Here is an 18,174-nt window from a genome sequence, read left to right as displayed (position 1 = left end):
TGTGCAGTTTGGTGCCCTGCAAGGTTGCCTCCACCGTCCACCCAGGGGTGTCACACCAAATTCTGGGCTTATTAGTGTACTGTAAATTAGGGTGGGACCTGTCTTTGTTTCCGTCTAATAAAATAATATTATAGTTCTAATTACCAACACATTATTTCATATTATGGCTTTATTCTGTCTTATTAGATTTAGTGTAGGCTACTGTAAATTAGGGTGGACGGGATTCAATGCGTTTTATTTTGTGATTTAACTATCTGCCGCACTGTGAGCTTGTATCTTCTATTTTTGAAGAATCTTGAACATTTGTGCAAGTCTTTGAAGGTTTTTTGAAAAGTGGTGCTCAAACCTTTTCATTTGAAGGACCCCCAAAATGATATGTATTTGGACCCCCATCTCAAAATATTATGTTCCAGGGACCCCCAGAAGCAAAATTTCAGTTACAAATGTTCGCTTAAAGAATACATATAATCAAAGATTTTCACACATTTTTCAAAAATAGCAGATTTACAAGCTCACAGCGTGGCACCGAGTGTCACGCTGTGAGCTTGTATATCTGCTATGTTTCAATAGCTAAAGTATAAAATAATTAAGGCCACTCGATCTTGGGCCCTAGTTAGGCCCAACTCAGTCCCACTTTCCCCTCCTTGTCATGCCCCTGCCTCCACCTTGGTGAATGTTAGGTATACCTTGCACAGCACTTTATATACACTAGAGGTTTGCGGGCCTTCGGCCCGCTCACATCTAGTTTAAAAAAAAAAAAAAAAAAAAAAAGAGAAAAAAAAGTTTTTGAGAAAAAAAATTTTTGAGAAAAAAATTTTTTTGAGAAAAAAAATTTTTTAGAGAAAAAACATTTTTGAGAAAGAAATTTTTTGAGAAAAAAATTTTTTGAGAAAAAAAAAATTTTGAGAAAAAAAAAATTTTTGAGAAAAAAAAATTTTGAGAAAAAAAAAATTTGAGAAAAATTTTTTTTTGAGAAAAATAAATTAGGATAAAAAAAAGTTTTGAAAAAATAAGAAATAAAACGTATTGGTGATGTGTGCGTCTCTCTGTGCATTTCCCCCCCCCCAAAGTGTGCGTCTCTCTCTGTGAAGTCTGTTGACTGTGGACTGCCCTGTGCCCTGTGCCTATGCTCGAGTGTGGGTGTGTCTCAAAGTCCGTTGACTGTGGACTGTCCTGTGTCCGTTGACTGTGGGCTGCCCTGTGTCCTGTGCCCTGTGCCAAAGTGGGCTGCGGCCTTAAGCCAATTGTAAATATAAGATAGGCCTACTACACAGCAAAAGACCATTTACCCTATTTTCAGTTGCCTCGAGCCTATTTGGTTCACAGAATACACAGGTAGCAGAAGCAATTTGTTACTCACTTTATATGACTCTTGTGTAAATGTGCTTGCAGAAAGGGATTGAGTTGTAGAGAAGTATCACCTTCTTGTACTCTCTCCCAATGAATCTGCCATACATCACACAAACCAGAGGGTTTTCACAAGAATGTGACCTCATCTATCCAGCCAAGTGGATAGCACAGCTGAAAACTTACCATTACACTGAGATAGCTCATAGATTTGTTTTATTGGGCTGTCAAAGCCTTTTTATGTCCTTATGTTTAAACCCCCGGGAGGAGAATAAAAAGATGCATCTTCTGAAACGTGTGTGCGGTGGATATGTAACAAAAACCCCTACTTGCCCCCTCCTCCTCCTCCTCCTAATTTCCAGGAAATATGGGTGCCAGGATGGACACTGAAAGCATAGTCATAGTGATTCTCAGAGTCATTGACCAAAGCTGGGTCATTAGGCTACTTAGCCATGGGGATCACAAGACGGCCATCTGTCATATGACAGTCATGACCGTCAGACCCCCATATGACAATATTGTGTTGTGTGTGTGTGTGTGTGTGTGTGTGTGTGTGTGTGTGTGTGTGTGTGTGTGTGTGTGTGTGTGTGTGTGTGTGTGTGTGTGTGTGTGTGCGTGTGGGCGCGCATTTGTGCATGCACAATGGGTTCTCTTTTGATTTGTTCACTTATACCACCCATTATGTGTGATGGCCATACGTCTAAAAATGACTATCAACATGGCATGGGCCAATCATTTTCAAGTTCCTCTCGAGTTTGAAACGATGTCCAAGCAAATCTATCGAAAACTGGGAAAGTAGTGAAGCACCCCTTAACTTTAGGGGCAGTGCTTAGCCTACTCCCAACACGCCTCATTTCTCCCCCTTCTTTTCTAAGTGCTGCTGAGTCTGAACATAACTTGGACGACAGGGATGCGAAACATACGATGTCCCCGGCGTTTTTCAAGTAGGCCTACATTCCAATGTTTATCTAAAGAATAGAATGTTGCTCATTGTAAATAATGGATAAACCAGACTGGAATGATCCTTACCGCCGACCAGCGCGGAGAACACAATGGATAGTGAGTACGCTGGCTTACCATTATGGTCTGGACCGGGGAGTGGAGAACGAAATCATAGTTTTGGCCACTGGATTGGATCAGTATCTGCAGGAGATCTTTCACCACATGGACTGTCAAGGTGATGGTAAGATTCCCCTGGAGGACTTCAATGTTTTATGTGAAGTTTTGGGATTAAACAAAGACTCGGCAGATTCGGAGTGCGTCGGGATTTTGGACAATTTGCCAGATGAATTCACCTTCAGGCAGTTCCACGCAAAACTGTGTGGATATTTTAGCACAAAGGCGGGGTGCCAGTATGAGAACGGCAGGCTCCTTGTGGGTAAAGAAAGCGAACATATAGAGACCCAGATCCGCCTCAGAAGCCCCCTGAGAAGGAGAGAAAGGCTGCTCTCTGTGAGCTCTCCCACCTCCGACAGACATGCCTCTGGCTGCACGCTGGGCGCATGCACCAGAGAATGCTACGAGGAGATAGTCGCACTGGAGGAGGCAGAGGACCGAATGTCAAAACTGGAGGAGGAAAATGCAAGTCTGAGAGAATTAGTTGAGGACATGCGCGCTGCACTTCAGAGTAGTGATGCCCGGTGCTTGGCACTGCAGGTGAGTCTGCACCATGAGGTGTTTTGCACGAACCTTTATTATGATGAATAAATAAGACGTTTTTCCCAAATTCCATCAAGATTTTCTGTTCAAAGCACATATTATGAGCTTTTTTGGTCAAATTTATTTTGAGATCTTTTGTGGACTTTGATTGAATACTTCATTATTAGACCAGTTCAGGGACGTGCAGAAAATGTTAGAGAGGCAGGGGCTGAAATCTCTAAAAGGGCCTTTTGGTGAAAATATTGAAAATAGCAGACCTCCAAGCTCACAACGCGTCGCAGCTGTGAGCTTGGAGGTCGGCTATTTTCAACATAAGATGCTGCATTCAAGTTCAGGAGAGTTTGGACAAGGAAATTCTTGAATGCTGCTTTCAGGTATGGCATGGAAAGAGGGCATTTGCATTTCTTTCACCATAGTGACAACTGCATTTATGGTCTGGAGAGGGCACTTTTTACAGACTGTTAAAGGGGCAGGGGCTCAAGCCCCCTTTCATGTTTATGTGTGCACGTGCCTGGACCAGTTGTTAAGAGGCCAAATCTTGCTAAATCACATTCTACTTTCCACTTCAGGTAGGACTGTGGAAAAGCCACTCCACGCATAAGCCAGAGGGCGGCTGTTTTATCGCCCACCAGAAGCAAGCTGCCCAGAAGAGCATAAACTATTCCAATGTGACAACAAGCACCTATGGCAACCTGAAGAGCCTCCAGAGCATCATCCACGAGGTAGAACTGCTGCGCAGCTCCACAGACCGTCAGATGGAGGAGGCCATGCTCTGCAATCAGAAACTGGAGCAGGAACTGCAGAGCTCCAAAGAGGCAGCGATGGCCCTGGAGGACTGCAACCGGGCTCTGAAGAGAGAGCAGGTGGTCATGCGGAGGAAGGTGGAGGAGGCCCGGCAGGCGGTGCTCAGTGGCCTGGGCAAGGTGAAGGAACTGGAGGTGAAGGCCAGTCATGTGCCCATGCTCCACAGGCACATCCACCAGCTGGAGTCTGAGGTCCTCTACTACAGGTGAGCTCACACCACCACAGACAGCACACTGAGTCATCATTACATGATATGCCAGTGAGCTTAGTGGTTTTGACTCTTGACTGCATGATCAAAACAAAACGCTGTGTTCTCACACAGATAGTGTTGCACCATCATGTCATATTTTTGACTGTATAATACCTGTGTAACAACATGATTATTTCACAATGATTGCAATGAGGTAGGTATTTGTTTACATGGCTAGTTGCAGTAGTGTGATTATGACATATGTCATGTCATGTCATGTCATGTCATGTCATGTCTTTGATGATGTAATTTCATTTTTTCAACTATTATATTTTTTTGTAATGGTGTTTAGTTCTTTCTCATTGATTCTGGCTATATAATGTTAGATATAATAATTGTATAATTGCCCCCACAGTAAATATCCATCATTTTCTTAATGATCCATTAGCGAGTCTTCATAGCCGGTTTCAAATTCAAAACAAGTGCTTGAGAATCCTGTGTGGTTGTGTACTGCAAGGAAGAGGGCGTCTTTTTGGCAACTTGCATTAGGCCTTTGTGGTTGGAGTCGACCATAATGAATAATAATACCTGCTCGACCCTCTATTTACTTCTGGCTCTATGCCTGGAAAACTCTGCCATGCCATTTATGAAGGTTTGATGTGGTTCTCTATTCTCATTTTCAGCCTTGTTTTGTTTGGGTTGGTTTAACAGGCATCGTGTGTGGCATGTTGGTGCTGTTTGGGTTCTGCTACTGTCTGGAACTATTCATTTTCACAGAGACTCTGCTCTTCGGGCTGTAATTGGACAGTCAAAGTACAAAGTCATTGGTTTAATGTTTACCAATGGTGTCTCTTGTGCCTGCTCTAACCATGTAATCAATGTCTGCAGGTTTGGCCTTTTTAGAAAGCAGATGTCTCTAAATGGCTGCAACATCTGAATTGGGCCGTTTAAACTATAACCTTCAGTCAGAAACTATAACTTTTAGTCAGACTTGACACCACTGCCATGCATGCATATTCAGACGAAGGTCTGTCAATGAGATTAAACTCATTCCGAAACAGCAGATTCAAAATAACACATTTTGCAGACACAGCACCTCTTCAGTCTTCATCTGTCTAAAGTTACTAATCTATGCAGACTCTTTACGATGGCGCTAGCAAGTCTTTTCAATACCCGTCCAATCGGCCATTGATATCCTTAAGCCAAATAATTCAACGTGACAAAGAGGTCTGACTTGTCAAGAGAGAGCTCCATTGAACGAGGACCCCAACAGACTGACCATTCCCATCAATCTCCACTCACTCCATTCACTCTGCCTCCAGTTCAACAATAGCAGATAGACACCCCCATCCTATGGGCTATCCTAGCAACTAAACCCAGCGAATATTCTCACTAAAACCCTCCATGCATTGTCACATTGGGGGCATTGTTTTAAGTTATGTTCTTTGTGAGTGCTTTAATATCACTAGCCGAATAAATAAATAAATGAACAAACCTCTATGTCCGCAAGCCTTTTTTTACTGCACTCGTAGTTTAAGCTAAAAAACTAAAATTCCCCCAAATTCCCCAACTGCAGAAGGAGACGAGGAGAAGGTTGGGCTGCAGAACTGGTATAAATAAGAATGCGTTTGATGCTGCTGCCAGAGACATGGGGACGCTTGGTCTGGAGTGGACCCATGTGCTATTGTGTCATCCAACTGAATAAAAACAAAATCATTACGGAAAAATTGAAAATACACAAGGAAATGTTTTCCATGTATCATCTCACCTTACACACTCTCAGACTGTAGAAGTGGACCTAAATGGTCTTACTGTGCATACCTTGTGTGTTTACGTCTGAATCTTTTTCCACATCAAAAGAGTAATTATTAAGCCAGACTGATATAATTTGAGTCCATTTTCCAGCTACCCTGAAACTGAAATTACCTACAAACCGGGATACTTATTACGTTTAAGTAAGGGGGAGGGGGAGCATTATTTATCTATTTCTGCCCCGGTGAAGACTACTGTGTTTAATAATGTTCTAAGACAGATGCAAAATGACATTGAGACAGAAAAACTAATGCAACAGAGGCAAATGAATGGACCACTGCTAACCATTATAACATTGGTTTGGATCATTTGTGGTCCAAATGATCCGAAGGCATTGAATGCTAATGAAATTACCTTGGAGAGTCTGAGGCGACCCAATTGTAGTCACTAGGAGGAATATTATCCTGTAGTACATGCTCATCAATGTCTTCAGATCAACTTCTAATAGAAACATCTACTCCTTATATTGTTTTAGTATAGTATTGTCTCTTGTTGATTTTACGTAGTGGGGGATACTAGGTGCAGAGAGAAGGGAGACATGGGAAAAAAAGGTTGTGTGCCTGATTTGGCATTTGAACCCACAATGCTGACACTTGACATAGTGTGAACAGAATTCTTCTAAGTGTCATAATGACAATATGATGAATATTGATTAAAGATAACAGCTGAGGCTAATTCATAATATTCTTTCACAACAATGTGTCTCGACATAAGTGACACATTGTCAACCTTTTCCGTTGAAATTCATGAGAATGCCAAAATTGTGGAGCATTATTACCAAACGTTAGTCCACTGCCTTTTTGTAGGGGTCCAACTAATCAGTCACTGTAACCTATAGAGATCTGTAGGCTAGAACTCAAAACAATGGAGGGGACAGGGCACAGTGAGAGGAACAAAAAGAGTCAAGGGGGAGGAAAGTGTACCATCTGGAGGAAGAGGCAAACACTCAACTGTTTGTTCATGAAATGACAGAGTTTTTCACAGTTCACAAGAGAGGAACAGGCTCATTCATCTTTCCATCTTCTTTTTGTGAATAGGCTGAAGTGGAAATTCCAAATTGGCATTAGACAATATACAAACAATCTTTAAAGAAGCCTTTTGTCAATTGTCATTTTTTTTTGTTTGTTTTTTTGTTGCCTCACTCGATCCTGCATTTCTCCTCTAATACGCCCCAGATATTTCTAGTTTGAAGCACATGTTTCCTAAATGTGCGGATTTGAAACTCGGTGTTGGTTTTAATGGCATCTACATAGACATCTACCCTATATATGCCTATAACCCTTGGCCCTCCGATGCTGGGCCCCAGGGGAGGCATAATCTCTCAGCCTTTTCATGGTCTCTGCGTGGCGCCTGAGCGAGGGGCTTGGGAGGGAGGCGGCAGACCATTTATCTGTCTCTATGCGAGAGCTGCAGCATTGTGCGGAGCAGGTGCTGCAGCTGAATTCCTGCCCTTTGAATAATACGGGAAGGACACACTCGAGGGAAGTCTGGGACCCAGGGCCTTACTGTTGTTCTTGAACTGCCTTCAAAAACCCACACAGCCAACTGGCTTCATTTCCAGATTGGATGGCTGCCTTTGTCTCCCTCCCTCTAGTTAGGAAGTAGTCTTATACTCTGCCGACATCAGCAGTACTACATACACAGGATATCTTATAACCTCATGCCACCCACCCGTGTTGGAATTCTCCCCCTATGTTTTCTTCCATGTTTAATCCATCATTATGTTTTACTCTCTGACTTTATTTGCACCTTGCTGGGTGGGGAGAGCTTAAGTGTTTCTTTGTAAAAAGTTATAGGTACTGCTTCGTGGATTAAAGCTTTGGTGCATGCTAGTAGCCCTCAAATGAAGCTTGCTCCTAGAGAGAGCGTGGTTTCCTGCACACTTTGCTTTATTTGTATCTGATTTGAACCCAGGAGGACTTCATTAATCATTGTCTGCTGTGTAAATACCACTCCCTCACCCGTTTCGGCCGCGCTGCAGGGCCCCCCGCATGCAGTCAGCTTCCAAGTTCAAGCTCAGGTCTACTGCATGACCTCACGTTTAACCTCCGCTAAACAGGAGACTGTCATTGACCAATGACATCTGAAGGAGGAAACTGCTCTTTGGGGAGGAGTATGGAGGAGGATAATGTGGTATAGGGGGATGCGGGGGATGGAAAGTTCACATCACATCAACCCTGTGCTGTGATAAACACAGGAAGTACTCAGCGTGTCCTGACTCTTAAACATATGAACCAGAGCGTTCCTATTCCGGGGGCGAACATAACAGTGAAAATAGCAGATCTACAACCTTACTTGCTTACAAGCTTGTGAGGTTGTGGATCAGCTATATTTGGCAAACAGATTTGGTTTAGAGCAGGGGTCTTCAACGTTTTCAGGCCAGGGACCCCTTAGTTGAGAGAGAGATGAAGCAGGGACCCCCACAACCTTATAATAGATTCCATATAGTTTAATAGTTTGACAGCACAATCGTCTGTGTTTTTTGGATTCATGTCAATTTCTTTTCAGATATTTAACCACTTAAACCATCAATACTTAATAAAGTTGACCTTGCTTTCACTCGGTCTGTACTTGGTCTGCTCTTTTTCCCCCTTCTACAAAACCGAAAATAGCTGATCTACAAGCTCACTGTGAGCTTGTAGATCTGCTCTTTTTGGCTAAAGTTCTCAGAATATGGACGCTAGGGTTCAAGTGATTAATATAAAAAAGAAGAAAAGAGGTTTCTATTACACAAAGATTTGGAGGACCCCCTGTGGTAACTCTGAGGACCCCCTAGGGGTCCTGGACCCCCCGTTGAAGACCCCTGGTTTAGAGGGAAAAATAGGGGGCCTATTATAGACCCCTGTGGTCTCTGGTCAATGAAGTATAGTGTTTAAGTGGTTAACCACAGGCCTAAAGAACTGGTTATTAAGGTAGAATGTTGGATCATTTACTTACATAAGTTATACTGTACGTAACTTAAAACACAGGAGTTCTCATACTTTTTGGGTAATGTTTTGCACATTGGATAAATTGCACATTTGTTGCATCATAACAATCATGGAATGTCAAGATGGGCTCAACAAGATCTTTGTATAGCCTAGAAAGATACAAACGAAAATGTCCTTAATGAATCTTGTCTGAAGAATTTTTATATTCTATAAGTCATATGGTGACAATTTTGACCTGAGAACAAAAAACAGTTATGCTCCAGCTATACCTAGTTGTGTATGGGTGTACCCCACTGAAAATAGCTGATATGCAAGCGCTCTCTCTCTCTCTCTCTCTGTCGTTTGGGTATATGCAAGCTCACAATGCTTCACGCCGCAATGTGTTGTAAGCTTGTTGATCGGCTAATTTGACCAGTGATATCCAGATATAGGACAGACACTGCAAACAGTTCAGGAAATGTTTAATTGATTATCTAGCTTAGCTGGAGTAAAAAGCTTATGACATATGGTATAACTTATGGTACTCTATTATGTAGATATTGGTCTCTCTGTATTTGTTTGTCTTACATTTTACAAGAACAAATGTAACATTGACACCTGCAACAGTTGAATCTATTGATAGATTTCGCTGATGTTTTCTGTCATTTCACAAATGAACTATGGTTTTGGCTCCCCACAACCATTGATGCTGCTTTTCCATTAGTAGACTGTTTCAAACTTTGATCCCTGTGAGAGCACTGCACAGATTCTGTGACTGTCTGCTGGATCTCGTAGTGAAACCACTTTTCCATCATGTCTGGACTTTGTTCAGGTGTCCACGTCCAGCGAGCCTTCTTCAAAGACCTATAGCTGGATTGCTCTGCTCATGATGAGCTTCATCACCAAGCCTCTTGTGCTCTGTGAAAACATTGGATACCGTAGTTGAGTAATTAAGCCTTCTTAAAGGGATATTTCACTTTCAAACATATGGGGTATTTTCAAAGTCTACTCAGGCTTTTATGAGCACCCCACGGCCCAGACAGTTTTTTTTAAGTTGCTTGATTCAGTATTTAGATATTTGATATTGATCTTATCAGACACGCCAACTCACTTCCTTCCACTTCAAACTCCATTTTAACCATGTTAGATTCAATGAAAACAAACGTCCGATCTGGTAACTGTTATTGGCCTTTAATGCGTGAGGGGGCCGTGTTTATTCAATTTAATTTTTCATTTTTTTTATAATCTTTTTTTAAAGAAGTTAAAGAAGTTCAAGTTTTCCCAAATACGAGACACTACTTTTATCCTTGTTAAAAGCCAGGGGCACCAGCCACAGCCCTGAGGAATTATTCTGCATGTACAATATACAAATGGAACCAAATGGACCTGAGTCCATTTCATTCCCAGTGATAAATCATATCAAATGGGGGTCTATGTCCTAATGCATATCAAACTGGAGGTCCTTGAAATGAAAAAGGTCCAGAACCACTGCACTAAAAAGTTTTACTCCGTCTCTCAATTAAAATGTAATTAGTTATACCAAGGCCAGCATGTGGGGGAAAAAAACTAAATAAAACTACTTGTTCATTCCTGAGTTGCCACCACAGCAACTAACAAGGTTGTGTGTGTGATTGTGTGTGTGTGTGTGTGTGTGTGTGTGTGTGTGTGTGTGTGAGTGTGTTGCTGCGGATATATACAAGTACAGGCACCTACAAGTATGGCATCTTTCTTCCAATTACAGCAGTTGGTTCTCACAAGCCAGGTCCTCTGTCCCTCCACTGTGGCCCCCAGTAACTTAAACATGTCTCCGCCCTCTCTGATTGATTGCCTGAAACCAGGCTACACTTATTGACCTACACTGAACACGTTCTTTTTTCCAGTTTTGTACAAAGAAGCCTAGTACAGTGTACATATGCATGCAGACTAAAATGTCTTACTGCAGTATACCTCATGCTAGCAGGATATGAGCTTGAGTGCTTCTTGACTGGACTTTTTTCTCTCTCTCTCTCTCTCTTTTCGAAAGACCCAGGCTGCTTTTTTTTTAACTTTTTTTCTCCCCCCGGCAAGACATCATCATCTGGAAACACTTATTCTGTGATTTACGAAGGCCCCCTATCGGATTTCCCCCAACACAAAAGACCAGACGGCACAAGAAACCTAGAAAATTCAAACCATTACCAATGACAGATCTCCACAAACTGCAGTCTCAGGTTTTCTTTTTTTCTGTGACAAATGCTTAACTGTCTTAATTAGAAAAGAAAAACATAACGGATAAAAAAAAAAAAAAAAAAAAAAGTTACTGTTTGTGCAACCTTTAAATCTGCAGATCACGGTAAAGTTAGGCTATGGAAAGAAGAGCCTTCAAAACATTTCACATTCTCTCTTGCTTCCATTGCAGTACAACTAATGTCAGCCACTCGTGTTTTACTTCACATTGTACAGTATAAGCTAACTCCTACAAACCTACCACTGACCCACTTTACTGTGAAAATTGTTAAAGATGCTACGTCTGGTTTCAATTACCCCTCCCACATTTGGAGTACTGTATCACAGGCTTCTATAAAATTATCATGGCGGTTGTAGATGTAGCTTAATATGCACTGCTTCATGTTACTTGATATGTTCTTTTTGATCCTGGGCCTAGATCAGTGGACCTGGGTTGAGTTGTTCCCCACTGGGCAAATTTAAGGAGCCCTTTAGGTGTATTCCCTTGGATGTCCCTCAGGTCATAACGTTGATTGACTTGTCACTAGGGATGGGACGATAAGCGATCGTGATAAAAAACACTCAGCGATAATCGTATCGTGGAGATTTAATTTATCGCGATATCGTCCTCCGTCATGCACTGGGATCAATTCACCTTTTGTTTGCCGAGCTGCATATCTGGTGCCACTTAAACCCTCCAAAATTGGTAAAAGGTACTTATAATATACGTACTTGATACAGTCTTTTTTTCTCTTATCAAATGTCTTTGCCAAAAAATAGCCGATCTACAAGCTCACAACGCGTAGCAACGCGACACGTTGTGAGCTTGTAAAGCGGCTATTTTTTGGCAAATGTTCCGCCCCAGGATAATGGATTTTGATTATCGCGATAATATTGTTAATTTCTTTTGTCACAATAATCGTGATATGAAATTTTCATATCGTCCCATCCCTACTTGTCACTACACAAAATGAGAATGTACAGTCGGAGAGAACACGCTGTCAGTCAGATAAGCCCAAACTCCTCTCTTGTAGGTCAGCAGTGTCCAAACTACAGCTCCCGAGCAGTGCCAGGGCGGAGGAGCATTTGAGCGGCATCGGCAGACTAGGCCAGCGGTGCTGCTTGGACCCCCAGCATGACAGACGCTCCCCCACGGGACGAGCAGAGACCACCCCAGACAAAAGTAAGAACACGTCCTGTTAAAAAACGCCCTGCTCACTCTCTGAAAGATATGCTAAAATGGAAATGTATATAATAGGACTGAAGTGGGTAATGTATATTTTGTAATAATAATCAAAATCTAAAAAGTAACTAGTAAAGCTGGTTGCACACTGCACTGCGTTTTGGAAATCCGAAATTCTCGAAAGCATTTTTCAGGCCAAGGAAAGAGAGAGAGAGAGAGAGAGAGAGAGAGAGAGAGAGAACAAAGGACCCAGTGGCAACAGTTGTGAAAATCTGAAAAAATCAACCCTGGTCCGAAAATAAATACAAAACGGGCGGCAGTGTGCAAACGTGAGGTTGATTTTTCTTTATTTACACCCTTAGAAATTCACTCCGATATTCGGCCCGAAAAACACAGCAGTGTGCAACGACCTTAACTCAAATAATTGTAGTGGAGTAAAAGTACTATAATTGCCTCTGAGATGTTGAGTAAAAGTAAAAGTACTGAAAATTGGGAATACTCCGGTAAAGTAAAAATACCTCAAAGTTGTACTTAAGTATAGTATTTAAGTAAATGTACTTAGTTACATTACACCACTGCTTTAGTCACAAAACTGTGACGGTGACTTGATGATGATCTGCCACTGACGATGATGATGATGATGTGCTGGTCAGTGGAGGAGCAGCTGTTCCGCTCTGTGGAGGGCCAGGCAGCGTCCGACGAGGAGGATGACAAGTGGACGGGAGAGCAGCAGAGACAGGTGGATGAGGTGAAGAGAATCCTGACCAGGCTGTCCTGCTGTGGGGACCGGTAGGGCACAATCCTGTTGTCTCTCCAGTGGTTCTCAACCTATTCAGGCCGTAACCCCCCAAATAATCATATTTGAACTCACCGTCGAGCACTAAGAGTTGAGGCATTACATTTTGTATAACACGGTTCTATTGTGAAGATTTTCACAATTTCTGCCTCTAATATTTGGAAATTTGGCAAATGTTTAATTTGTCATTTTAGAGGTATTAAAAAGTCCTTACATTGTCACTTTAGAAATGTGCAGATACCCTCTGTAGTACGTATACTGTATGTTGGTTTGTTTACTGTTGAGTGAGAAAACAATGTTGCACATTAACTTAATCATCTGGGGACCCCCCAAAATAATTTGGGGACCCCCCCCTGGGGATCCCGACCCACAGGTTGAGAACCACTGCTTTAAACCACACGGTACAAAGACGTTAGTTTCATATTCTCCTGGGTAAATCTGTCTGTTCTCTGTCATTCCTGCTCCATGCTTTTTAGACGATGCAAAGTGCACTCACACGTCTACTGGTCAGAGTACAGATCAACTGAACTTTATGTCTGACAGTACTGAATAGATACTGTAAATGCTACGTACGTAGCTACAAATGCAACCAGTCCTTGTGGAGGCCAAATGAGGAGTTGAACATCCTCAGCGTAACTTATTTCTGAGATTGTAAAAATTGCCCCAGAAGTTAAAGTAAACTAAAGTAAAAATATTTAGAGAAAGAAGATAGCAGGGGCGCTACTGGTATCCCTCAAACCACCGGTCCAGGCACTCAGGTGTTTAGAAATAAAAGGCCTTTATTTGTGAACGGGCTAGATCATTAAAAAACACCAACGCGTTTCGGCAAACGCCTTCTTCAGGGTGTTACTCAGGGTGTTAACCCAATATTTAGTTTTGCTTTAAAATGTGACCTCAAACAGGTGTGATGACAAGGTCTTCAAGAAGCTGATGTCTCGTTTCGGAAGCTCGAGGAGCGAGGAGAGCCGCAGTGCCGTGGTGGAGCTCCTTGAGAGGGTGACCAGACTCAACAAACAACTGGAGCTGAAAGAGAGCCAGGCTGGAATAGACATGGACCAGGTACTGAGTCTGACCCGTCAGGGACCTCCACTAAAACCAAAGTTGGGTTACCATAAGTTCTACGCCATGTTCTACCGAAAAGCTGAGTCTCTCCGGTTGATGTTTAGTCTTGCTTTACCTCCTGAGTCGTTTTGAGGCTGTGTGTATGGTGTAAAATAAGATTAGAGAGGACTGGTGAAGGCTGTTATGAAAGTGGAGGGCTTCAAAGAGAAACCACAGTTAGCGGCACAGCCCTGCCGCCTCCAACCATCCAAGCTTCTAGCAGCGGCTACAGAATCTCACTGTGTGTGTGTGTGTGTGTGTGTGTGTGTGCGCGCGCGCGTGTGCACGCTCGCTCACAGCTGTTTCTCACTGGGGCTAACCGCAGAAACACTCCCACTAGCTCCGCATGACACTTGGGAATATCATCAATTAAGCTCACCAATTGCAGCCAAGTACTGTAGTGTTTCCACAAGACAGGAATACAGGCAGATGGGGACTGTGACGTATTGCTATCCCAAAGTGGGTCAGCCACTCAGAAAGAACGGTTGAAATTAAACAAGACCATGACTGTGAGACTTTGTTTACATGCAGGATGTATGAGGTGAGATTGCATGACATAAAGCTGTATGGCATGAGGGACCTATAGTCTCTTTTGGCAAGTGACTGCATACTGAGGTCAGAGAATCCCTTAGTCCCCAAACATTTAAAACACATTTAAGTTGTACACTTGCATTATATTGATGTTGTGGAGTGGCCCTACAGGGAAATGGTAAATTATCCGCATTTTTCTAGTGTCTGTAATGTGTGTGTAATGTGTGTTACATTCACGCATTCACACACCCAATAGGCCTCATTCACAAAGCTTGGTGTCATTTTTCTACAATAGTTTTTGTGTAGAGTTTAGTATAAGTAAAGACTGATTCTTGAAAGGGGGTGTAGACTAGAGCCTTGATTTGTGTGGATCACATCCAACATAAAGCCGAAAGCTGCATCGCATGTTAAAATGAACAGATCTGCAAGCCCACAACACATTGCAAGACCTTGCTTATTGTAAATCTCTCTGGATTAAGAGTGTTGGCTTAATGCCTACATTGTAAATTGTCACACGAATGACTTGTAGATCCGAGTGTCCTCGCACACTTGATCAGATGAACATGAATGAAATATTTCTCATGTGTAAATGAAAAGAAAAAAGTGTAACAATAGAGATAAAAAATAATAGGTTAATAAAGCATGGCAGGGTATAATATAAACCTATTCTATTGAAAAATTGCTCACCTTTGCTAAGGTATTGAAGAAAAAAGATGACGCTAGAATCCAGGATAGTTTATATTGAAATGCCGATCACACTACATGTTAGATTATGGATTGCGTTATATTCACGGAAACGTGCGTATTCTGTGCGTATCCAAGCTTAGTGAATCAGGCCCATTGAAGATTGCAGAGTTTACCAAACTGCTCATTGGGCTGATCCCAATGAGCAGGCTTCACTGTCTTGCTCAAGGAAGTCAAGAGGGGCTGGAGTTCGAACTGGGAACCTTGTGGTTTCCAGACAGCTGTTCAACCTCCTATGCCACTGCCATGCTGTGTGAAACTGTTGCAATTGCATTTGTGTATTTTTATTGGCTCTCTGCAGGCAAACAGTCGTGTTGCCTGTACTTTTTAAAACAAACAGTCACACAGTCATTTTAAAACAGAGCTTAGAGTTGGGAAAAGTCTTAGTTACGCACAAACCCACCAAAAAAACATCACATATACTTTGTGTGCAGGTTTGCGCGTAACTGTTTTCGGCCACAGTGGGACGTCTGACTCAACATACTATGCATTTCAATGAGAATGTGTGTGGACAAACGTTCTTCCAGTCCGTGCGCTGCCTGTGAGAAATGAGAATGGCTGCATTCATTAACATGGATCGGAGGTCTGTGGCACCTGGTGGGTTTCATGGGTTAGGCTGTAGTTTGAATGGCGGCAGTATGTTTTTTTCATGCCAATAAAGCTCCTTTGAATTGAATTGTGTTTCAGATGAAGGACTCTCTAGTGCAGGAGCTACAACAGAAGGCGGAAGAGACCGAGATGCTTCAGATGGAGCTTCAGATGCTGGAGACGGAGAGGGTGCGTCTGTCTCTGGTTGAGGAGAAATTGCTGGATGTCCTTCATCTCCTACAGCAGCTGAGAGATCTGGTCAGTCTCAGGGAGGGAATGAGGCCTAGGCCAGAAGGAGCTGGATATTTCATATATCCCGGTTTTTCAGATATCCACATAGAAAAATATCGACCTCCACTAGGGGGACAAGCACACACACACACAGTAAAGTCTTCAAAGATATCCGGGTTCCATGTCTACACGGATCTAGTGAATCGGATATTTTTCAATGTCTCCGCCTTATTTATCCGGTTTAAAAAATATCCAGCTTCGCGGCCAAAATACCCAGCTTCGTGTGGCTGCAAGCCCCAACCGCACAAGAAAATGTCTAGCAAATGTAATGTCTAGCTTCAGAAATATCCAGCTCCGTGTAGCCGGCACCTCAGTTGAACCTGATCTTGACAACTTTGGCTAAGTCGATCTCATGTGATTGCAGTAGTTCGTCGTTGTCGGGTGGAAACCTCGTATCTCCAAGTTTCAAATTTGTACGTTCTTTCGCAAAGTAAAGCCCTGCTTCATCATACAAGGCCGTCGCACAAAAGTAGTGAAAACAGCCGATCTACAAGTACACAACACCACGCGAGGCGTTGTGTGCTTGTAGATCGTCTGTTTTCACTAGTTTAAATCATTTCTAAAATGAAAAATGCAAAACCAACGGTTTGACATACAAGGTTTTCATTATTTTAATGTACATAACGCTGTTATTACTAGAGAATTTGGTAACAATTATTTACACCGAAATTCTTTAGTTTGCTGAGTCTTCAACATTTTTGTTTGACAGTGATCTGAGAGTTAACTCCCTCTCATTTCAGAACGTCTCTCGGAGATCTCTGGGGAAAATCCTGCTCAGCACTTTGGAGTCATGCAGCGACCCTCAACATGGTGAGTACTAGTGTACAGCCGAGCTCACCACAGTGGCGCGGCTTTGAACAGCTGTCGACTTATACAACCAATAAAAATCAATATTGGCTCTGTGAAACGATTACAATTGCTCCGCTAGCTGTAAAAGGCGAAAATTGAATTAAATTCTCATAGATTTGACTTTATTGAGATTCCCACAGAGCTCACATCTGCTACTTTTTTTTTTTTTTTTTTTTAACAGGAAAAGCCCACATTCTGGAGGTGCTCAACGCTCTCTATCATGAACTAGGTGCCTGTGAGATGCTGTCCTCTGGTGGTCCTCTTGAGCGCACATCCAGCCACCAGTCTCTCAATGCCCTAGTCATCTCCTGTTGAACAAGTCTGCCCCCTGCTGGGCCAGTGACTCTTCAGAACATCTGTCAAGATGCTGCCAAGGGCTTCTATTGATCTGGAGGACAATGCATTGGCTTCAACAATGGCCTCTGAAAAGGCCATTAGATCATGTATATATGTATAATTATACTGTAGCCCTTATATTCCTCAGGCTTTCATGTCCATAAAATGACACATCAGCATCAGCTTAGAATGTTATTAACCAAAGGATTCCATTGAGAAAATGTGTAGCCCCAGGCACTGACTGCAAATTATACAAATGTTTTCTAAAGCGGTCACTAGTGGTATTGTGAACTTGTTTATACAACCCTGTTTAGACCTGCCAGGCAATGTGTTCATGTTTGAATCATGTACTTTAGTTATTTAGGGCATGTTGCTACACTGCTGATTCATGAAAATGTTCTATCAAAGCATCAATTCTAAACCAAATTCTAGAAAGGAGATGGACTCTAGCTATTTACAGGTACAGGTATACCAGCTTCTGGTATAGTCCAGCAAACAAGCTCAACATTGTAAATTACACTTAAGCTTCACTTAATTTTTTGTTCACTTAACACTCAGATTATGGAATCGTGAAATTGAATCTTGTGACTGACATTTTTTTCCAAATGCAATGTTTATTAAATGCAAGAAGAATTAGAGGTCAAACATTTAGTAGTTCTTTCAAAGAAACAATTCTAAACCAAATTCTTGAGGGGGGTTAGGAAACGAGATGGACTCTCAGCTAGTTACAGGGCATCTTCTGGTATAGTCCAGCAAACAAGCTCAACAATTTCAACATTGTAAATTACACTTAAAGATGTAAGAAAGAAGAAAAAAAGGGGGGGGGAAA

The 18,174-nt window shown here is 42.2% G+C and overlaps 1 protein-coding gene across 1 annotated transcript; it reads left to right on the top strand.

Annotated features, from left to right (window-relative positions):
• The first annotated feature begins 2,249 nt into the window (after positions 1-2,249).
• On the top strand, positions 2,250-18,157 carry efcc1 (EF-hand and coiled-coil domain containing 1). Its single transcript, XM_080727744.1, has 8 exons — positions 2,250-3,003; positions 3,576-4,015; positions 11,961-12,109; positions 12,763-12,898; positions 13,808-13,964; positions 15,969-16,127; positions 16,901-16,970; positions 17,191-18,157. The coding sequence occupies exons 1-8, from the start codon at positions 2,347-2,349 to the stop codon at positions 17,322-17,324; spliced, it is 1,902 nt and encodes a 633-aa protein (XP_080583870.1). The 5' UTR covers positions 2,250-2,346; the 3' UTR covers positions 17,325-18,157.
• The last annotated feature ends 17 nt before the right edge of the window (positions 18,158-18,174 follow it).

Source organism: Nannobrachium achirus, assembly GCF_963921795.1.
Source record: "Nannobrachium achirus genome assembly, chromosome: 6".
NCBI lineage: Eukaryota > Metazoa > Chordata > Actinopteri > Myctophiformes > Myctophidae > Nannobrachium > Nannobrachium achirus.
Note: the sequence above shows the minus strand (reverse complement) of the source record. Positions and strands in the feature narration are given on the sequence as shown.